Source organism: Dreissena polymorpha, chromosome 1 (assembly GCF_020536995.1).
Source record: "Dreissena polymorpha isolate Duluth1 chromosome 1, UMN_Dpol_1.0, whole genome shotgun sequence".
Classification (NCBI taxonomy): domain Eukaryota; kingdom Metazoa; phylum Mollusca; class Bivalvia; order Myida; family Dreissenidae; genus Dreissena; species Dreissena polymorpha.
Window position 1 is genome coordinate 122,876,576 of NC_068355.1, and position 23,350 is coordinate 122,899,925.

The following is a 23,350-nucleotide window of genomic DNA, read 5'->3' on the forward strand; positions in this document are numbered from 1 at the left end:
TATGACAACGAGTGTCAGATCTTTTTTATCACATGCTTTTAAATGAGCAAATTAAATAAATATTTACGCAAACATAATAAGTAATCCTGAATGTTGTTTACATTTCGTGACGTCGTTTGACATTGCAACATCATTTCAGCAAAATAACAAAATGTGATTGGTCAATAAACGAAAACTGAGCCAATGAAAACGCTTAGAAATGTTGTATTACACATGTGTAATATAAAAAATATGTAATGGTTGTATTAAATGGGAAACAGGGTATAGCGTGTGATAAAATGAAATATACTACTCACCCAAATGTCTGTGTCTGCATCTGCATAATACTCTATTTAAGGGCAACGTGCCACATCTCAATATCACTGTTTTATCTACAGATATTCGATTAAAAGTTTGCAAATGTGTTTTGGGTGATTGTGCGTGCTCGTCCTGCCCAATTTCCGTAACAAAGACCTGCAATTTAGCAGATTTATGCCTCTTTTTGTACATTGTAAATTGTAAATTTGTTAAAAGTTCAACATATTCATAACATTTTTTCAACTAGAGGTATCTTTGATGGTATTTATATGAGCTAATTGACCTAGTTTCACAACTCTGACCAGCATTTCATTATAATTTTCCCGTTTTTGTACTTAGAAAATTGGTTAAGGTAAACTTGCAACATCTCCATTTCTACTATTTTAATCGGACATGTAGTTCCATTTCGGACTAGTTGAGTTGAAATACCTGTTTCTGAAATAAAAAATGTGTTTAAAAACGTCAGTTAGGATGAAGAAATTGTGCTGACATTTTGTGTGGAAATATGATGCATTCTAATCTACTATCACTTTTCAAGAAAATAGAGAAATGGTATATGCTTATTTATAGTAATCTAGATGTGGGGGGCTGTGCTTGAACTTTATTTGGAGGTATATTATATGGAGACCTTTCTCTCAAGGTTTATAAAATTGAGCTAAATTAATTTGTAAAATTGTAAAAATCTATTTATTTTTTAAAATGGTTTATTTTCTGATGATAATCCCTAAATATTGATCTTTCACTTTACATATATTAAACAACTTCTAAATACATTACATTTCAAATTTGTGGTTTTTGTCATTATATGAGATGACTGACAGAAAAGTTCATTATAATATCAAAGCCGAATACCCCGGTAATAGTCCAGGGCGCTGTCTTGGGACAGCTCTTGTTGTACAATGTATTTGTTAAGTGATACATTTTATGGCTATAAATTTTATGGCAAAAATTAAAAATATATAATTAAGTGTTTTTCGAGTTAGTCCATTCTCAAGTCAGTTTGAAGAGATTCACATACATGCTGTTAATGGAGTTGTTACTTCAATGGAAAATTGGAACGATATATATTGAGACTTTCATACTCAAAGACGTGATGTCTTCCTGTAGGTTTTATTTAATATCATGAGAATAAAGATACACCAGTGTTTTATTGGAAACTAGGGACTTTTCTGTTCTCTGAAATTTATTTACAGTTTAGCTTCAAACTTAAATGTTAAAATGTTATGTAACAGTATGTCAGTTGGCAACCTTTTAAGTCAACGACTCAAGGCAATACGCTGAGGATAGTTTCAAATACAAAAAATGAGGCTTTTATGATCTCCTATCTCAATTGTATTAATATAGTTCATTGTAAGCCCTGAACAAACACGGATCGGTATGTTGGGCGCATTAACATAGTGACCGTTTTCAATAAATCTATTCTACTCGTTATGATGTGTAAACCAGTTTCACGTTACAAGCAGAGACGTCTCTGTTACGAGTAATCCACAGACTAGAGTTAATTTAGGCATTCTCGAGGCGATCGAACATTGGGCCACGTGATAACATATTTGCGATAAGGACTATTTTAAGAATTCGGAAAAATACGCCCATATCTTAACGTTGCATATAGGGAAAACGAAACTGTCCGTGTAATGAAATTTCGCAATTGAATTTACCTAGCAAAAATCAGTTCTATTATAAGTAGTTCAGAAAGGATAAACATTATAAGTGTGTTCGCTTGAAATAAAACGAGAAATGTTTTATTATTAGAATCACCATCTGAATTTTAGTTCGGAAACATCCGATGGATTATTTTGTCAATTGTACTGAAAGCTACACCAGGGCAGTTAAAAGAGAGCCTTCCTGTTGCAGGTCATTGAAACTCGACACCAATCTGGTAAGTATCAATCTAACAAACTAGAACTTGTAAACGTAAGCACAATTGCTTCAATACTGGTGTGTTAATAAAAAAATACGAATATATAATGATAATTAATCTTTGAATTAAATGGTATTCGGAATCATGATTCTACTTTAGCGAATACGGGATTTCAACGCCTGGTTATATACTTAGCACCTTTTCGAAATCAAATATTCGTCGTTTTATTGTTTTTAGGAACTCACTTTTTTACTGACACAGAAATTGTGTTCAATCCGTAGATTCAACGAATAATATATGCATACATTTTAACCAATCATTTCGTTTAAAATAAATTGTCATGTTATTTTATTTTTTTGAAACTTTTATGCAATTTTACAAGGTATCATATTACATCCAATATACACAGAGTTATACTAAGATAGTCTATGGAGACTACGATTGTAAGACAATGATGGGGCCTATATTCGTAACGTCACAGCCGTACAATATGGTTTGTGGGGTTGACATTAATCATCGTGTTTGTCATGTGAATATTTCAACTAAGCGAAAACTCTCAAAAAAATCAAAGCGCTGAAGGCACTGAATTTTTCGTTATTGCATAATCTTAGACGCAACTCATTTTTCAAAATTATGTTATAGCTTTTTATATCGCAAGTTTGATATGAACATACCCCATTCAAATTTATAAAGAGTGTGTCTTAAAGCACAGGTTGAGATGTGTTTTTTTCCAAATCATTAATAAAAAGGATAATTTAAGCTTCATTTTGGGAAAACAGGGCTTAATGAATATGCATAAATTGTCATCCCTGTACCAGAGACTGTCTTTAAACGAAAACACCATAAAATCAAAAAGTCTCGTCATTGATTAGCTTATGCGCATTGCACAGGCTAATCAGTGTGCACAGGCTAATCTTATTTGATATGCATTAAGCCCCGTTTTTCCTGAAAGCAGCCAATATATACCGATTTCAATGATAAACACTAGACTGGCCAATGCCGTCTTACAAGCTGGTAAACACAATTGATTAAATACACTCACTGCACCTAGCAGTAGTAGAGCAGACGCTCCTGGCATTCTAGCATTCGTCGTCTGCACAATTTTACTGCAGGTAGTGCAGACAGGCAGTGGTTATCGTTCCTAGCGTAGTAGACTTGCAGTTACCGTTCCTAGCGTAGCGAAAGCATACTGACGTGCAAAACACACTCACAGCCTTAGTCCTTCGCAAGCGAAGAACTAATTAATAGATCTAGAAAATACAGTCGTCAAGACAATGAGCAGTTATCATAATAACGTATGTATATATGCTGTATCGCTGATCACACTTTTTAAATACGTAAACGTGTTTGCATTACTATTATATATGAGCCATGCTCTTTGAAAAAGGTGTTTAATGCATGTGCGTAAAGTGTCGTCTCAGATTAGTATGTGCAGTCGGCACAGGCAAATCTGGGACGACACTTTCCGTTTTTATGATATCTTTCATTTAAAGACATTCTCTTCTAAGCATCAATCTAGTTAAGGCGGAAAGTGTTGTCCCTGCGGATTGCACAGGCTAATATGGGATGACAATTTACGCACATGCATTTAACCCCCTTTTCACAGAGCACGGCTTATACATATATATTTTTCAGGTACATCCAATTACAAGTCAATGATGATCTGACTGAAACGTTCCTATCAAAATCAAAGCAATATGGCAAAGTGTTTAAACATATAAGCAGCCAGGCTGATGTCAACATTAAATTCAACTCTGGTACCAAATGTCAATATTGGCCAAAATAAGGCCAGACACAAACCTATTTTCCATGCCATTAAAAACATAAGATTGAAAACAAACACAAAATCACGGCAACAAAAACAATAGCAAAATATCATGTAGATTTAAACAAGGGGACCATTGATAACAAACGTGTGCACAATACATAAGTCCTTTTATTATAAGTGGCTTCGTATTATTTTTATGATGGCGTCTGCAAGACAGAAGCCCGGGGCTGCATTCTTTGTGTTAAACTGCGGGGTACAAGATGGACCGTCATCGAATATATTTAGATACAGAGATGGTGCAGGATACGATCAGGACAACATGCATTATTTGTTCATAACGCAATTCGGCTTTGAACTTATCAACACACAGAAAACAAAAGACTTTTATAGAAGTGATTGGGACCACACCTATAATCCAACTAAACGCGAATGCCCGAAAGGAGCAATGTGCATGATGTGCTTAATAAAGCAAACGGACTATAGCAGCTACGAAAATATTGTTGTTCACATAAGCTCCGAAGGTTGTTGCGGTGACAGTGGTGGTATAGCCATTCAGTTTTTGAGCGATAGCGTTACAGAATATATTCCTCTTGCTAAAATCGTGGAGGCATTCAGCGACACGAGCTGTCCAGGTCTCAAGGGCAAAACGCGCATTCTGATAATTCAGGCATGTCGACACAGTATATTAAAGCCGGGTAATTATTTTCCATTTATACCATGCTTACTTTGGTTCATGTTTATGATATATAGTGTCTGTTTTTTTTTTCAAGCAGAATCCCGTTTATTCGGATACATTACCGTTTTCAAGCTTCATAATATTAGCCATTCTATGTTAATATCGTTGAATTTAACTAGATATAGAATTCATTTAAATTTCGTTTCGTTTTATAGAAGAAGCCAATGATGATGGAGTCCCTTTCTTGTACGGAAACAAATATGACGGTATGCACATATATTTCAACACAGAGGATAACAATAAACATTATATCTTATTTATAGTCGATGGATTATAGTTTTTAAATAAACAAAATGGTGAAAAAACTGATCACCATTTCATAAATGAATACTGCCAGTAAAAATAATCATATGTGTACGTATATAATGCGGAGATTCCTGTAAATTAAACGTTTGTGTTGCTATATCTGCCTATTAAATAGTAAAGTTATAGTAAAGGTGAGCAATAGTGTTGAAAGCAAAACAATTATCACAATTACACTATTTAATTGCTATATTAGTTATTATTGCATTGATAACTGATGTAGAAATCGTATTTATTATTTTTTAAACTCTTCCAAGTTAAGTACATTTACTTATCTAAAGCATTGTAACTATGTATAATGCATGAGGACTTACTTAAATGTAAATAATATCGGCCAGTAAATCTCTGTACTGTCGTCTTACTTCGGAAAGTATTGTTACATCTGAAAGAATGATACGAATATTAAATTAACAATAAGAATAAGTCAAAACTGTTTTGTGAATAATTCCCTTTGTTAACAATACATACATAGTAGCTAACAAAACAGTTATTATTACTTAAGGATAAAGAACTGCAAGTTCTTGTCTTAATTTATGTTAGATTTGTTATAATGGAAACAACAATAAGTTGTATATGTGAATCGCAGGTTTAACGTTAATCAATTTCATTTTATACGCATAAAGCATCTGAAGACGCGGGCAACACGCATAATAATCCTCTTGTTATCCCCGACGACGAAGAACAACACGAACTACTACCCCCACACGAGGTCCCTGAAGATTTTCTGATCGTGTTTTCAACCACGACAAACAGGTATGCTAAACGAAACACAAAGACCGGTTCCTGGTTTGAGACAGAGCTTAGGAACGCAGTCGATGCCTTCAGACAAGATCCGACTAAAGGGCCGGACATGGATTTCTTGACAATTCTTACCGAAACATCAGACCGAGTTGCTAAGAAAGAATCTAGGTCGCAGAATCCGAATGAAGACGGTAAAAAGAATGTTCCTTGCTTTGAACATCGACTAACAAAGCAGATCATCTTTCGCTGCTTGCAAAGAATGCAACTGCTCAACTGCTCTTGAACGTTAGGGTCGGAATGTTAAGCGACTGTTGTACAGTTTTGTAGATATAAGGGAAATAAATGCATGGAAATAGTGGAAACTAGTCAAACTTAAGCAAACCGAGCGCATACTCGTTCGCTTCTTCGCTACGTCAAGGTCAACAACATAGATCTCCGTATCAACGTGTGGAAGAACATTACTTCTCCAAATTTGGACAATTGACAACAATTCTTGTTCTATATTGTTCTTAATGGGGTGTATCTGCATGTGAGCTCGTTCGGTATACGATATCATCGCCTAAAGTTGGTCGTTGACTCGAGTTTTCGAGCCACATGAGAACTACCAACAAGAATTTGTTCTTGATCATTTCTTGGATTTGAATGTGTTTCTATGTTGTTATCCTTTGTTTCCATATACTCTGTCATTGTCCTTTTAACCCGAGTTTTAATATCAATACTTCAATAGCAAATACTGTTATTCTGACATCGGTAGCTTTAAGTTTTTGAAGAAACATGGCTGTTATTTTTTGGATCATAGTCTTGATATAACCACATAATTACAATATATAAGGTTCCTCATGAAGCTCCGCATTTAGAGAAACATCATCGAATAACTGTTAATGTTGAAATAAAAGGACGGCTTTAAAACAAAGAAGGTGCTTGAATATTACTACAACTGTTAGTATTTTCAATTGTATTGATTCATTCTGATTAGCAAATGCACTTTCTGCATTTATGCATATAAGGCACAATTAAGTCATATATTGTAAATTTTTAACGATAGTATTCAATTCTATAATGAATAATTGGAGTATTGCATTAATATAAACTCTGAAAGAATGATCTTTTAGGGAACAGTATTGCAGGGAATATTTAGGTTGTGTTGCATTTATTTGTTGATTACTTAATGCAATAGGCATTGGAACAATATCTTGAAGTAAACATAGCTCATTATAACATTATAACAGGTACACCATTTCTTAGACACTGTTTATGTTTATTTTACGTGTATTGCTGAGTTTGTTCATTCTGTATTTAATTATAGGAGCTTTATATAAAATAATGTTGATTGAATTATTTATTATATGTGAATGTTTAGACGCTGTTATTTCAATAAGACTATAAGAATAAGACTATAAGAATATATCACATTCAAAGGCTCGATTGTTTCCCTGATGTAAAATGCCCCAATTTGTGATCAAAGTAAAACTTAATAATTTAGTTATGAAACAAGTGATTCCTTCATACTCTTCTTACATGCTCATCGGCGGATTTTGATAAAACTGAACTTAAATGTTAATTTTTATGTCGCAGTATGTCAAAGAAGTTTATCATATTGCCTCATTCAAGGTCAAGTTCATATATATTTTAGCTGCCTTAAGAAGCTGTTTGATACAATGAACATTCATTATTTCCAGATTAGATCCGGACAGTGCCTTTTCAGAGACATAAAAATGCCTTATCTTTGCTTATGAGGGCGTTTCAATATTATTGTATTGTCAGCATATTGCTCCTTTTCTTATGTTATATTATTTATTTTGTATGCTAGAAAGACAAACGACACTGCAATTGAACCATGTGTAATGCCCACTAATATGATTATCAGTGAAGAAGCAGAATTGGCATACAGAAAGCGTCGTTTGCGTTGTAAAACAAAAAACTTATATCAATTGAGAATCTGATTGTGTATATCTAATAATGAAAGCTTTAATACTAGACATCGGTGCCATACTCTGTCAAATGCCTTGGAAATATAATGAAAGCTTTAATACTAGACATCTGTGCCATACTCTGTCAAATGCCTTGGAAATATAATGAAAGCTTTAATACTAGACATCGGTGCCATACTCTGTCAAATGCCTTGGAAATATAATGAAAGCTTTAATACTAGACATCGGTGCCATACTCTGTCAAATGCCTTGGAAATATAATGAAAGCTTTAATACTAGACATCGGTGCCATACTCTGTCAAATGCCTTGGAAATATAATGAAAGCTTTAATACTAGACATCGGTGCCATACTCTGTCAAATGCCTTGGAAATATAATGAAAGCTTTAATACTAGACATCGGTGCCATACTCTGTCAAATGCCTTGGAAATATAATGAAAGACTGCTCCTACTCCCAGGCTGGCGTCCATTTGTTTGTATCGTAGTAAATATAATTAAGTTGGTACGTAGTTGAATCAACTTTAATAAAATCGGATTCAAGAGAAGACGTAATGTAAACATAATTGTGTTGTATATCGTTCACAAATGAATTAGTATGGTAGCATAGAACAGCCATACAGAACTTGTTCTTAGTTTGGCAAAATGAATATTCTTTACCAAAATTATAAAAACGTATACATTATACTCGTATAAATGAAATAACACTCTTGTCTAAGAAAATCGGGAACATATATGTTCATTTATTGATTGTCTTCAATCAGAATTTCAAACAAAAAAACAATTAAACGATGTTAACGCATTCCATCCCACATAGCGTTTAAAATACCAAATTCAAAACACTGGATTGCATAGTTGTAGCGCACTCGCTTTGTTTATTCGAACCTCAGACTGGGCGTTAGCATGAACTACTTCAATTATGGTTAAACTCTACCAATACTACAACTACAATACTAATAGGACTTGACTTTGCATTTTAAAAGATAGTGTCTTGGTACTTAAAAGGTTTTTAAGATTTTTTAGAACTTAATAAATATAAAATTGTATTAGTTCATCCTATGACAGAAAGGAGCTGCTGTGAACATGAGCCATAGCTAATGGTACTATGATAACATGGATATTGCCCTTTGTTAATGTTACATACTTAACAGTTGACTGGTGCTTTTCTCCGTTTTTTACATACACTATATGAATAATAATACATTCTCTAGCAACGACCTGCTGCCAGCAGTGCAATTGTGGCGCGAGGGTATGGGGGTTGGGGCGGGGGTCGTTTTCAGACTATTTCAGTTGGTTTCAAAAGTCGCTCACTAATATCAATCTTGTCAGTGTTAACCTACTCACAGCTGGTCTAGTTAAGCTGTTTTTCAAATATAACGTTTCCATGCTTACGCTATGAACTGAAAACTACCATTTGCATCAAACGTAAGGGCTTAATGGTCGTAAAAATTATTTAATGATAAACCAGCACAAATGCAATTCGGACGATTCATAAATATGACCACACGAGCCTCGCATTTATAGTCTAGCGATCTTCCAAAAGAGGATCGCTAGCGTTCACGATGTTTTTTTGTGGATGGTGTTACTGCTTAACGAAACACTATAATGTAAGTACCCAGAACTGACTGACAGGTTTTACTTTTACTTACTTAAAAGTTACAGAGTTTTAACGAATATTAACGTGTTATAGTTTTGCATTGTAAATTAAATGGACTTTTTCATACTTTTTTGCATGTATTGAAATTTATCATTAAATGCTTTATATTGATAAATGTAAACATAGGATCTTAAAAGCTCCAGTAAAAATCAAGAATAAAATTAAAGAAAAAACACACACCATCAACTTGGCTCGAACAACTGACCCCTAGAGTAAAGGTCTAAATCTTAGACCACTCGGACATCCGTTCTCATACAATGAGGGATGTATTTTATATGTTTTATAAGCAATCCTCTTTGTGTCACAAGATTTAAGGACAACAACAGAACTCTCCAAATTATTCAATCGTTTCGCGTTTGAACGCGTTATAATTTTCAGGTTTTTAAAACGTCAAAAGATGTATATTATGGAAATTTGAAGCATGGTAAATGTTCAGTATTACTGTTTCCTCACAAAAACGAAGCTTTGCGAATCTGAAACATTTTTTTAATTAACAAAATTAAATTCTTTAATTTTATTCTTGTTTTGTTTTTACTGGAGCTCTTAGATTCAATGTTGACATTTATCAATTTAAGCATTTAATGACAAATTTCAAAACTTGCCGAAATCTGTGAAAAGGCCACTTTAATATGTAATAGCCATATTGTAAAGAGCCCATAGCTATTTAACAATGGGTTGGCTGACGTCAGACTATCGATGTGTTTATTCAAGTAAATTGAGTCACCCATGTTGTTACCAGTATGCATACAGGTAAATCGAAAGTTCACACAAACCCATGTTGCACACATGCAAATCGAAAGTGCTAACGATGTCATCACACAAAGCATTAACTTACTATGTGATCAATTAATTTCAGTATTTTAATTGTATACGGTTTGAAATTTGATCAATATCAAAATCATTAATACAGAGACACACTGTTTTGAACTAACATACATCATTGTGTACACACCGGTCTTACTGACCTGTGTACTATCGCGAAAGGAATTGTGGGTAGCACTACTTTTTCAACATGGCTGCCGATTGACATCATCTCAGTTTGTCAACGTTCAAGGTAACAATATATGAGTATACTGATTGTCAGTTACAATCATGTAAGTTGTAGTTATTATTTATTGTTGCATACATTGTTTGGCTGTAAGTTTAATTAGATGAAATACGATAAATCACCAATAAAAAGCTATTTGATATATTACATTAACTGTCAGTGTCAATGTCATAGTAATGTTATATAGTATTTTACAACAATGAACCACACACCTTAAAGCTGTAGTGAAATAAGGTCACTTCCAACAGCCTTGCTGTTGGGCTAGCTCTTGAGTGTCTGACTACCACTCTGGAGGTCGTGGGTTCAATTCCCGGCCTGAGCCCAGTATTTTCACATTAATGGCGACGAGGCAAAAAAGAACTGTGAATGCGGGAATGGGTCTGAGCTGTTCAATGGTGTCTGGGAGGGCTATGCGGATGCAAGACATGCTGTAGCGGGCGTGTCTGGGCCTTGAAACATTAAAAAGGGGGAAGAGTGTAGTGAAATAAGGTCACTTCCAACAGCCTTGTTGTTGGGATAGATCTTTAGCGACGTGGTTAAAGTGTCTGACTACCACTCTGGAGGTCGTGGGTTCAATCCCATGCCTTTGCTCAGTATTTTCACATTAATGCTAATTGAAGATGTTTTCCCATGTACTAGTAATTATTTTCTCAGATTGTATAATAATTTATTACAGCAAAATGAGTTGCTATATTGCTCAACATGTATATCACACCTTTATTCTAAACTAAAGCATTTACACATTTTCATAGGTTTGAACACATATTCTTATGTGGTACTACATGTAAGTCTCCGAAAGTGGTATGATATTGTACAGTCAGTCCACCAGGTTAGAATAACCCGGCAAAAAACTTTGAATTTTTTTACCACGATAATTCTTTCGGGATTTAGTGTTAATGTGAGAAGATGTAAAAATAAAGGGTAAAATTTATTTTGTATGATAACAGATTAGGCAAGACAGCATATGCAGTTATTTGTCAAAAATAGCCAATTAAAGTTCACCCTTTAGAGAATTATTAAAAATCATTTACATAATAATAATATAATTAGTATTTCAAAACATTGTCATGGCATTTGTTATCAATCAGCAAAAAGTTTATTTGAAAATTATAAAGCCTCCTATATCCATATTCACATTTCAAAACATAACTAATTCAATCAGTTCCAGTTAACTTTTTGCTGCATTTATCCCCCTGTAAGCATAATACAAAAGCTTTCTTGCTTAAACTTTGTTGATTTATTCCTTTACCTTAGGTATACCCTACTTTGGGAACATGACCCATACCCTTGAAATTGGGAATTGAAGTGTCAATTCACCCTAAATTGGGTAAATATTATTAGTAAAATTTCTAAGTTAATTGTTATAAAATAGAAACTGAAAACCTATCAGAAAAATGGTTATTTCAACCTACCAGTCCTTTTTCTACACTGAAAATCTTTTTATTTCTATACTTTGAAAACTGAAACTATCCATTCACCATTGGGAATGTTTTTAGTGGATTTTGGAAAAAAGGTATGTTTTGCCATTGGGAATATGACTGAATAACGGCTATAAAATCAGCATGAAAAAGCCCTGCTTTAACTATGCTGTATTAAGTGTATGCTTAAACATCATTTGTATATAGTTTATCTAACAAACTTGATTTGGCATGCGGTGGTTAATATCCAGTTTGAAGACCACAAGCCTGTGAAAAGGTCATGCTCAGATTTTGTTAATACTATGTTATTGTCTTTTGTAGCCATGGAAACAGCGACTCCAGTAAAGTCAGTGAGGGCCTGTCTAACCTGTAATCGTTCATCTCAAGGACATTTAAAAAACTTAAGAAATGTAGCTATGCGATCCATACTACTGAAAAAACAGTTTGAATGTCTGGGCTGCAATATTGAAGACCTTGTGAAAGTAGGACATGAAAATCTGTTGGTTTGTGACACATGTTTGAAAATATTGGACAAACTATCAGAAATGAAGTTGAATTTACAAATGAACATGAAAGAACTAAAGGAGAGTGAGGATAGAACAAAGAGATTAATTATGCATTCTGTTTCTCCAGTAGTTAAGAAGTTCAAGGACACAACTGTACCAGTAAAATCTAGAAAAAGTTCAAGGGCACTTTTTAAGATGACATCTCCATCTCCATCAAGATGTATTGATTCAGTTATTAGTCCAAAATCAGGCAGCATTGATCATTCATACTCTGGTATACCAAGCAAAACAAAAACACAAAGCCTTGACCATTTGTATTCAACAACCGTAAATCAAAATGTAGATCTTAATAATCCATACAGTTTTCATAAGAAGAAAATACTGATGCCTCCTGAAATTACTGTTAACGAAAAGAAAAGTGTCATAACAATATTTGAACAATCATCAAAAGACACTGTAAGTGTTAATACTGTTTTGGAAAAACTTCTTGATCTCCCTTCTGTAAATGAAAGACTATATCTATGTTTATTGCAACGACTATCTGGAGAACTAAACAGGATCTGTGGAACAAAAGACAAAATTGTTTTAAGGACAAAGGTGTCAGAACTAGAACCTGAAACCTTTTTCAGTGACATTGTAAAAGAAATGCACTTGAAATGTCCGAAGGTGTTGCAGTTTCTGATAACCCTGTCTTGCCCAATGGATCTTGCAGTTCCAGAGAAAAAACATGGCATAGCAGCTATGTATGCACTTGGCATGTACTTACGGAACAACCACATGATTGCCTTTCAAAAAGCTGTGCTGCATCACGTATAAGATATAATGCAGGGAATGGAGTAAGTATGTTTATTCTGGCCTTAAAACATTAACATGTAACAGGGATATAAATTAGCTTTAGCCCAAATTAGCCATGGCCCCTAAAATGTGTGATGGGCTAGTAAAATTTCAGAGATAACTCCTATATCCACTACACAAACAGATTAAAAGAAAAATGTTGGGCTAATGGATTCAAAATGTTAGTTTATAAGCCTGTGGAATGGTTGGCATTTACATTCTGGATTATGTATGTGTACTTTATTATAAATTTATATCATATTTAACAATGTATTATACACATGTAATTGCAGTCATGTTCTTTCCATTTTGCTGTAACAGCTCACACTATTGTGTGAACTTTTTTTAAATGTCTGTTATAATTTCATACAAAAATGTGCACATAATGACGGTATTAAAACATAATTGTAATTTGCATGAAGATTCAATCAATGGTTATCATGAATGCCTGTGATGTATCTGTAGTTTAAAGTCACGCTCCATAGATGGCTTTTTTATATAAATATATATATATTAAACTACTAGTCTACATTGTAGATAAGGTTTCTATTTCTTCTCTTACCAATTTAAAACGGACATATATGTACAATTAGTCATACATGTACCCTAGAACTTTAAAACATACATTTTTTGGTTAATACAAATTAGTTTTAGTTTGAATAAAAATCATTTATGTTCAAAGCAACCTATGCCAATGTCAAACATATTGATTTAGAGTTTATGGAGTGCAGCTTTAAGTGTTGTTGAATATCAAACAATGCTTGAGATTTCAAATTTCATTTCCAGCTCATGGAGTTTTTACACAATCTGGGAATGTCAATACCTACAAAAAGCAAGCTGCCAATGTTGGATGACCTTGGACAAATAAATGGTCGGGATGTAGTTTCTGCTTTGGCTATTGGGAAAACCATCAAAATCACAGTTGATAACATTGACGGGCACATAAAAGCTTATCAGGTTAGGAAGTTAATATGTTTGTAACTTTAATTAAGCTGTATAATTTTATCAATGTTTTACTATTTGTTGCACTTTAACAATATTTAATATATAAATATATATTTAATATATAAGAATAATTTTGATAAAAAATTGAGAAAACAACAATTAAAACAGATAGAGTCTGTACATTCAACAGGAGCAATATGAATTTATTTTCCACAGGTCAGGCTTGGTAGTGGAAACAGAGATTTTCACTACACTCATTGGTCGATCCTTATCGACAGATTTGACCCAAGAGATCTTCAAGGACTGAGCACACAACCGAAACAGATAACTGCCCAAGGACCTGACCCTACCATCTTCTTCTTGTCTTCAAACGAACATGAAGCATTAAGGTATTCATTTATTTTTTCAACTTGATTGAAAGTAGCGCAAATACAACATGTGAGTGAAGAAAAGAACAATAAGAAACAGTTAACCATGTTAATTGATTTGCAACCTTTCTGTTTGTAATCCAGCAATACATTTTCAATTCAGATAATTACATAAGGTAATGTTCATTTTTTATATGTGAGTGTTAGCTCACAAATAATGTAGAGACAATTTTTCAAGTCAGGCTGCGTTAAGTACGCTAGGAACCGTTACCACTACCTGTATGGATAACTGCAGTAAAATTAAGCAGACGATCCTAGCCTATCCACCGCATCTGCCTGTTTATAGTCTCCACTGGTACACTACAAAGTGTGTATGTATTCAAAAGTATTTAACAGCTTGTAAGACAACATTGGCCAGTCTAGTGTTTGTCATTGAAATCTGTACATATTGGCTGCTTTCAAGGAAAACGGGGCTTAATGCATGTCATAAAAGATTAGCCTGTGCACACAGATTAGCCTGTGCAATGTGCACAGGCTAATCAAGGACGACACTTTCTGATATTGTGTTGTTTTTTGTTTAAAGAGAGTTTCTGGTACTGGGATGACAATTAATGCATATGCATTAAGCCCTGTTTTCCTAAAATGAAGCTTAAAGCTTTTTATTAATGATTTGAAAAAACCCCACATCTTGACCAGTGCTTTAAGACAAGCTCTTTATAAATTTGAATGGGTTGTGGTCATTTCAAACTTGCGATATAAAAAGCTATAACATAATTTTGAAAACTGAGTTGCGTCTAAGATTATACAACAGCGATGCCGAACAAATTCAGTGCCTTCAGCGCTTTGATTTTCTTTATTCGTAGGAAAAGATGTACTCAGCTTGTCATGCGGATACTGGTAGAAGAAATACAGCCATTGTCCATGTTTTCTACGGCAACACCTCGTCTTGTGGACCATAAATACAGACAAGTGGTTGATAGACCATCACAAGTTCATCCAGTGTTTGTAAGTAGGACAAATAAATAGGATTTAATGAATAATGGAATTGGCTAAATGAAAATTTTGTACATTTTGACAATTAACTTCATTATATGTGACCGCAGCTGGGAAAATCAGTCTTGTGGTCAAAAATCACATTTTGACTTTTTGGTTAATTGAGATTCTGTAAACATTGTAGTTTGCAAAAATGACCAACCCTACAGCTTTTTGGTAGGAAAAATGGTCACTTTCTAGAATAAAACACACTTAAAACATTATTCAAACAACAAGCAAAACTGTTTTAAAATAGGAATATTTCTTTAATCAAATACCTGTTAACAATATAATCAAGTAGCAACAGCATAATGGACATGTTAAAAATACACCAATTATGTTGCCATGTTAACTAATCACCAAAATACACAGTCTTGTCTTTTTATGCAAATGAATTTACTAATAATAAGTGTTTACTAAAAGGTTAACACTTAAGCAGCACCCTGTATAACTTAAGTGGTCCTAGATATTTTCCTAAAGAATATATATATATATATATATATATATATATATATATATATATATATATATATATATATATATATATATATATATATATATATATATATACTAGTAAATAGTTAAGAACTAAGCTACATGGTTTTTTTTTTAATTAGGTGATCATGAAAGACCCAAAGTCATAACCTAATTGTGTTCAGATAATGGACACTATATTAGGAACCAAAGAGTCATTATATACATCTGCTGGAAGAGGTATTTAGTTTGAGTTAGACCACAGTTTCCAAGTTCATGTTATTGTTGTTTTTCCATATTCTTTACAGGGCATATTTTTGAGGCCAAAAATTTGACCCCAAAGGTTTATTTTTTCCCTAATTTGAAAACAAATTCCCCCAGAAAGAAGGAAAATGTGCACAACGTGTCATGCTTTTGTTGAAATATTTAGTCCGTTTTTATCAATTTCAGTTTGTGTTTTTATGGGGGTTTTGTGTCGGCTCAAAAGTCTCGTCTTTATTTCATTAAAGTCAATTGAAAAATAAGATACTTTACATGGATTTTTAAAATTTTCAACGATGTTTACACTTTCCTGCTTCGCGTACTAGTAAAATATGACGTAATAAGCATGTGTTACGGCCACACTTTTGCTTTGCTTTAGTTATATACAATGTATGTCTAGGGAAAGATCTAAAGTAAAACAGGAGGGTGCTGCAACCTGCTCCTTTTTTGTTCTTCCCTCCTGCCCCTCTGTTCTGGCCAACAAAAAATTATGAAAATATTTAATTTTCCCAAATATTTAATGAAAAATGCAGCAGATGTGCTTTAAACCCTTGATCACATGCATTTGACTAATGAGTACCCTGGATATAGCAAACTAAAAGAAAATTTTTGGTCCAAATTTCCACCCTGCTCCTTTTATGCAGCACCCTGTACCATATCGGATCCTAGATCTTTCCCTAATATGTTGCAACGTATTACAGTTTAGTTGCTTGATAAACTGTTTGAAACTCTTTTCAGTTACAATATACATCATTATGTTATACACTATTCCCATTCTACAAAAATATTTGTGTCAGAAATGGTATTTATTATTGCTAATACTAATGAAAATGTTTTACTGGCTTTCTGTTTCACAAACACCATATTAAGCATTTTTGTTTTATATACATAAAGCTCAAAGTTTTCATTTATGAATACAATAACAGAGCGAAAACAAGGAAAAAAGTTAATTGTCTTCTCCATTTATAAGTGTCTCTATTATTCGGAAAAATACGCACATAACACTTAAAAATACTACAAGAATGTGCATTGAAACAAATTAGTATTTTTATGAAACAAATAAAATGCAACAATTAATTATTTGTTTTGGTTATTTTCAGGTGATGAGTTTAACAACATGGCCAGTATTCCCCTGGGTGGTGATCAGCTGAATCGGGTAACATTTGATTCGGCACGCGTTCTGAGATCTGGTACTCACAGTCGAACAGAGAGGTTTGACCAGTTGTCTCCAGTCATCGAAGAACTATTTCATGTTCAGCAAGACTTGTTAGAGGTATGTGAATGGTATCTCTATAGTGAAAGTTTTCATATAGGCTAATTCTTGTTTTGTATTAGGCAACTGTTGTTTGGAGATTCTTATCACAAATGCTACAACACAAGTTGTTATCAATATTTTCACTTTTTGAATATCCAAAACATTCCAGCATTAATAGTCTCATGCATTTTGAACTGTTCTTGCAATATTGTATCATTTGCCGCTCTATTCCTGGTCGATTTCTTCGTATGTCAGTATTGTTATAATACATAACTGCCGTACTTGGTAATCCATCCCTTCCGGCCCGGCCAGTTTCCTGGAAGTACTTTTCGATGGAAGTTGGTGGCTTGTAATGAATAACAGTTCTGATATTTGGTGCATTTAGTCCCATTCCAAGGGCTACAGTTGCAAATATGAGTCTGATCTTCGAATTTTCTTTGCATAGCTCTTTGACTATGTGTCGTTTCATTTTTTCTGTATATGTTTGGTGGTACTGAGCAAAAAGTCTGTTCTCCGGCACGGCATCTCCCACATACTGAAGGTCACCCATTTTTTCTCAAAGAAAGCATAGACATAGCTTATTACATATGTGTCCGTGTACATGATAGTAAGTTGATATTGATGTTTTTCTTTGATAAGCTGTTCAGCCATAGGAGTAAGGATCTCATCCAGATGGTCTTGTGTGTTTGAAGAAGACGGTCGTTCAGTTTTAATATATTTAATGTTTGGTCTATCAGGATTCATTGCTATTTTTGCAGTTTTAAGTTGAAGACTTGCGCATATCTTCTTTTGAGCATCTGGTGAAGCTGTAGCAGTGAACACGAGAACAGGAATGTTAGTAAACCTTGCCAAGAGATCAGAACCTATTCTGCTGAAGTCTTGTCGAAACTGCTGTCCCCTGAAATGAAACAAAATGTGTGTTATGTATTTTCAGAAAATCATCAAAACCTTCTACATACCAGAAACAGCTCGTGAAGAGGGATCACTTGCCCAGTACAGAGCAATTCTTCATAGAACAAACGTTAATGGTCAAGTTAAGGCTAATGGATATGAATCACACAAAGACTTCCTCATTACTGTCACTAGGTTTGTACACTTATATGCTGTCATTATAAATTAACATTATCATCATAAAATCCGTTAACTGTGTTGGTTCTTGCTTGAGCAAAATTATAGAAATATATTTTGAATGCCTATTAAGAGATTTACATAGAAAATTGGCACTTCAGTGTTATGCATGACTGTAGTTGTTTGCCATTTGCTATTACCAGCGATTCAACATAATAAATGTTGACACAGTGGTTTCATCATTTAGTATAAGGGCTAACACAGGGTTGTTAGAGTTGGTGATGGCTCAGAGTAATACAATTAACAGTAATGTCTTAGGCCCTGTCATTGTAGCTTTTATTTTATTGTTTGTTAATTATTTTATATCTTTTCAGAGCTCTTGTGATAGAGTTAGCTTGTAAAAGATGGGGGGCTGATTGCAAGACAGACTTGGGGTCTCTGGTTCCGGAAGAAGTGAAGACTTCTAATACCAAAGGGAAGAAGCAGTGGTTACAGGAGCAAGTGACCAAAGTGGTGGATACACTGTTCTGCCCATACTCTGCTCCAAAAGATGCTAAAATATACCTTCGGCGCAGTGGCCATTTGTACTGTGTTACGGTGCCTTCAAAAGATGTCGGGAAAACCATTGATCTTATCATAAATGGTAATTAAATATAAATTCTTAATTCAAACCCATATTTGACCTTGACCTAATTTGGGCTTTGTTTCACAAAACTCACTAATAAACATCCAATCCAGATCATGTGCATTTACTGAATGCCTCGTCTTGATTTTTCTTTGTTTTTTTTATCAAAAATATTATATTATTTCCTGGTATGTGTAACCTTTAATTGGAAACTCGCTTTTTTAACATATATCAGTCTAATCAGTCAGAGGTAAATTACAACTAATTGTATCTTTAAGTTATTTGTTTATGATGACAGCTTTTCTATTGTAAAAATAATTTTGTTTGGCTTTCAGGTGAAGCTGTCCGCATAAGAGTGCCTGAAGATTGTAAAACTGACGAAGCAGAAGATGGTGTGTTTTCATACAGCCTTGGGATTGTCAGAGTTGCAATGGATTTTATCATGTTCAATGATGCAATAAAATCAGGTGATATAGACATGATTACAATTCTTATGAAACGATTCATTCCACTGTTTACAGGAGAATCATATTCGTCTTGTCAAACACGTAATTAGAGGACTTGGAGCCGGAAAAAGTGATAAAGCTATGCTAAGAATTACGAAGGCAGCACCTGTAATCAGTGCAATGGTAAATGGACTAGAAGGAAGCAAGACACATAAAGATAGACACTCCAGAAAGTCAATATCAGAAGATATTTCAAGATTAGGGGATGCAATTCGAAAAATAAGGCCTTTCAACTATCAGAAGGGTAGACAAATGAATCCTTTTAAGAAAATTTCATCAAATGTGATTGGTGCTGTGAACAAAGACAAATTAAAGGACTTTATAATCAGGCACAGCTCCAGAGCAGTTAATAAGCTTGCTTTTGATGACAATGAAGACTAATAAGGGATGCTGTTAATGCCAATAAGGACTCGTTAAATTGATTTTTGTAGTCAGATCTTCAACACTTATTTTTGCAGAATTGAAAAAAATGTGGGTTTTTTTGCTTTTTGCTATTTGCACTAAAGTTTTGTATCCTTCTTTAACTTAAGTGCACATGAAAATTAAATTGTGTAAAAAACAACATAAAAAAACACACCTGAAGTCTGAGAAATGGTTTATGGCGCTTAATATTAATGGAACATTAATATTGTTTTGTAACCTGTAAAATAAATCATGTGTAAATATTGAGCACAGACCATCAAAAATTTGATTTTAGCAACCAGCAATTCCTTCTACCAGATGCACAATATTTTGATATTAATTGTTGAAGAAATATGTATCAATTTTCATACCATTTACAATTTTTACAGTCTGATTGCTAAAATATGTCAGAAAAAAAGTTTTATTGCATTTACTGGACCTATAACCATGGCATCACATAAGAATGCATGTTATTACATTTATGTAAAAAGACAAGAATTCTACTTTTCATCTAACTATATAACATCCATTTTTTCTCTACCCAAATATCAGAAGCAAAAACAGTGAGAACTTTCTATGAATAGTTGTCACCATATGAACTTACTCCACTGGATATTTTTACCCAAAATTGTTGGAAAACATTAGTTACTAGTATGGCATTTGTATTATCAGGTTAAGTATTTTAAAAGGAGAAATCTTTTTGTGAGGGCACATATGTGCAAATGGAGAGTGGTCTACTTCACTCATAGTAATATGTGATTGATGAAGCATATGTCAGTCTTGTTCATGCAATCATTTTTATGTCCCCGGATCGAATGATCGGGGGTATATTGTTTTTTGCCTGTCTGTCTGTCTGTTATTCTGTCCCAAAACTTTAACCTAAAACTTTAACGTAGGTTAAAGTTTTGCAATAACTTTTGCAATATTGAAGATACATGTAGCAACTTGATATTTGGCATGCATGTGTACATTTTGTATCTCATGGAGCTGCACATTTTGCGTGGTGAAAGGTCAAGGTCATCCTTCAAGGTCAAAGATATGGATTCAAAGCGGCGCAATAGGGGGCATTGTGTTTCTGACAAACACATCTCTTGTTTAGATATGAGAAATATGCAAACACTTCCTTATTTATTTTCAATTTGTGTTAACTATTAAAAATTGTGTAGCTTTTAACTTGTTTTGCATGATTTATTCATTATAATGTTTTAAAATAGCCACTAGTGACAAAAGTTGTGTGAGTCTTGGTTGTTCTGGTCATGAGTGACAGGTTTATTTTCTTAGCCTAACTGTGAATAATATTTTAACGTAATATTATAAATAAATTCGTGTTGTACTTTTCCGTGTATATAATTATAAGTACATGTATATGATAAAACTGTTTTGATATTGATGAAATTGAGGTACAAATAGTGTTATTAGTAAAATTTCCTGTCTTATTTGAATTATTTAAGTGAAATTCAATATGTGTTACTTAGATTTTTGTCATTCAATCTTACAATTGTTGCTACCTCACCTCATGTCAACTTGTATTATTGAATGTTTTTTATTTGTGAAAGAAAAACATGACATAAAATGCACAGGATTGGAAATCAATTATCTGTCAGGTTAAATGAGCCAGAGACATAGGTCCATAATACTATCCCATGGTTTTGCTCTTTTCAGTATGAAAGATTTTCAGTGAAAAAAATATGGATAATGACCCTGTTTTAACTTATTTTAAAAACTGTGTAGTTCTTACAAGTGTCAATTCAGAGTTGTTGAGCAGAAAACTGTATGCAGTGTCTCAAATGATTGTCAGCTGACCATCATTGTCATAATCATAAACCATTATAAAAAAGTACAGCATTATTGATGTCATTATTGTGTTTATCATTATACCTCTTTTGGACTTATATATGTATTTTATGTATTAATAAACACATATTATTCAGTTGTGTGTGTTGTTTTAAAAAAAATGCATCCTGAAGTGATCACCTGGCCCCATGTTCACAAAGGATCAAGTGCCAAAAGTTATATCGGGATCAAGTTCTATCGTAACTCAGTCATACTTCATTAAAGATTGTTCTTCATTAACCCTTTGAGCGCTGGAACCGGAATTTGAAGGCCTTTGCAAACAGTTTGGATCCAGATGAGACGCCACAAAACGTGGCGTCTCATCAGGATCCAAACTGTTTGCTATTCTGATAGTATTCTTTGAAAAAAAAATCGAAGAAAATGCTAATTTTAAAAATTTAGCAGACAACATTTTAGCAGACGACAAATTTCCCAGCATGCAAAGGGTTAATTGTTCAGAATATCAAACGGAATACACATGTAAATTTTCCAAGCATTTCAGTAGTTGAAATTGAAATTGGAATTAGTACGTGATCCAGGATCAGTTTGAGGATCAAATTTAAAATCAAGATAGGTGAAATAACTGCCAAACTCTGGAGTATTTCACATATCTTACTCATTGAATATCTTCATATTTGCTTAGTGAATGGCTATAATCATGTAGGTGAAATTTTGTTGGTGAGGTGACTTGGAGACCTGGATCAGGGGTGGATTAGGTAACTGTTTCATCACCATTTTTCAAGTGTTAAATCTACCAGCCATGTGTATATGTATTAAACATCAGTATAAATAATAGAAACAATTACCATTCCAGAATCATGTGTGCCTCGTCTACAGCTATGCACGAAATTATTTTTTTATTCTCCAAATTTTGTATCAAGGATTTCCCCGTATCAGTGCTTAAAAGCGCCTCAGGGTGAGAATACACCAATGTGAACTTTCCATCAGCAATATCGGACATAGGGACCGTTAATATTACATCTCCATCTGATTTAGCACCCCCTTCATCATCATCATCATCAAACAATGCTTGACCACCCTGACAGTTATAGTCCACACAACAGGCTTGTACTCCAATCTTTTGCAGTGCAATGATCTGATCTTGCATAATACTGTTCAAAGGTGTCAACACGATGCAAACAGACTTCTGTAGATTATAATAATCTTTAAGGATAAGTGGTGCCAGCTGGTAAATCAGGCTTTTACCATAACCTGTTGGGAGTATAGCCATAATGTCACGTTTTTCAATGACACAAAGTAACGCTTCGATTTGCAGTTCCTTGAGTGGCATGGGAAATCCTCCCTTTTTAGCAACCTCAAGTATGATATCTCTTGGACTTGCCATGTTTACGATTGAATTGTGAAAGCGAAAGTAAGACAGATAAACATGTTTCTCATAATTGCAATTCTTCTTTATAGACATTTGAAATCACCCTTAAACATAATTTAATAAAATTTCTTTAAATAACATTCCATTTTAAACA

General features: G+C 33.7%; 2 protein-coding genes and 1 pseudogene across 4 annotated transcripts; 2 read left to right on the forward strand and 1 right to left on the reverse strand.

Annotated features, from left to right (window-relative positions):
* Window positions 1-1,768: 1,768 nt before the first annotated feature.
* On the forward strand, window positions 1,769-7,736 carry LOC127847905 (caspase-like). 2 transcript variants are annotated; one of them, XM_052380137.1, is made up of 5 exons: window positions 1,769-2,176; window positions 3,271-3,453; window positions 3,794-4,621; window positions 4,818-4,868; window positions 5,589-7,736. In XM_052380137.1, the coding sequence occupies exons 3-5, from the start codon at window positions 4,123-4,125 to the stop codon at window positions 5,987-5,989; spliced, it is 951 nt and encodes a 316-aa protein (XP_052236097.1). In that variant the 5' UTR covers window positions 1,769-2,176; window positions 3,271-3,453; window positions 3,794-4,122; the 3' UTR covers window positions 5,990-7,736. The 2 variants fall into 2 exon arrangements, with proteins under 2 accessions (XP_052236097.1, XP_052236104.1); XM_052380144.1 differs by lacking the exon at window positions 3,271-3,453.
* A 2,493-nt stretch (window positions 7,737-10,229) lies between these two features.
* Window positions 10,230-20,749, forward strand: LOC127847989 (uncharacterized). Of its 2 annotated transcripts, XM_052380246.1 has the most exons (9): window positions 10,237-10,345; window positions 12,079-13,099; window positions 13,884-14,054; window positions 14,259-14,431; window positions 15,274-15,415; window positions 17,278-17,450; window positions 18,367-18,518; window positions 18,875-19,143; window positions 19,461-20,749. In XM_052380246.1, the coding sequence occupies exons 6-9, from the start codon at window positions 17,295-17,297 to the stop codon at window positions 19,679-19,681; spliced, it is 798 nt and encodes a 265-aa protein (XP_052236206.1). In that variant the 5' UTR covers window positions 10,237-10,345; window positions 12,079-13,099; window positions 13,884-14,054; window positions 14,259-14,431; window positions 15,274-15,415; window positions 17,278-17,294; the 3' UTR covers window positions 19,682-20,749. The 2 variants fall into 2 exon arrangements, with proteins under 2 accessions (XP_052236216.1, XP_052236206.1); XM_052380256.1 differs by lacking the exons at window positions 12,079-13,099; window positions 13,884-14,054; window positions 14,259-14,431 and having other exon boundaries at window positions 10,230-10,345.
* LOC127847609 (putative ATP-dependent DNA helicase Q1) lies at window positions 17,413-23,247 on the reverse strand (annotated as a pseudogene).
* Between the last annotated feature and the right edge of the window lie 103 nt (window positions 23,248-23,350).

What these genes read in the sequence shown, in the direction of transcription:
- LOC127847905 (XM_052380137.1), top strand. Translation starts at nt 4,123, where the DNA reads ATGATGGCGTCTGCAAGACAGAAGCCCGGGGCTGCATTCTTTGTGTTA. An exon ending in ACACAGTATATTAAAGCCGG is followed by an intron (nt 4,622 to 4,817) that starts GTAATTATTTTC and finishes TTCGTTTTATAG; the next exon opens with AAGAAGCCAATGATGATGGA. An exon ending in GTACGGAAACAAATATGACG is followed by an intron (nt 4,869 to 5,588) that starts GTATGCACATAT and finishes ATACGCATAAAG; the next exon opens with CATCTGAAGACGCGGGCAAC.
- LOC127847989 (XM_052380256.1), top strand. Translation starts at nt 17,295, where the DNA reads ATGGCCAGTATTCCCCTGGGTGGTGATCAGCTGAATCGGGTAACATTT. An exon ending in TTCAGCAAGACTTGTTAGAG is followed by an intron (nt 17,451 to 18,366) that starts GTATGTGAATGG and finishes ATGTATTTTCAG; the next exon opens with AAAATCATCAAAACCTTCTA. An exon ending in CATTGATCTTATCATAAATG is followed by an intron (nt 19,144 to 19,460) that starts GTAATTAAATAT and finishes TTTGGCTTTCAG; the next exon opens with GTGAAGCTGTCCGCATAAGA.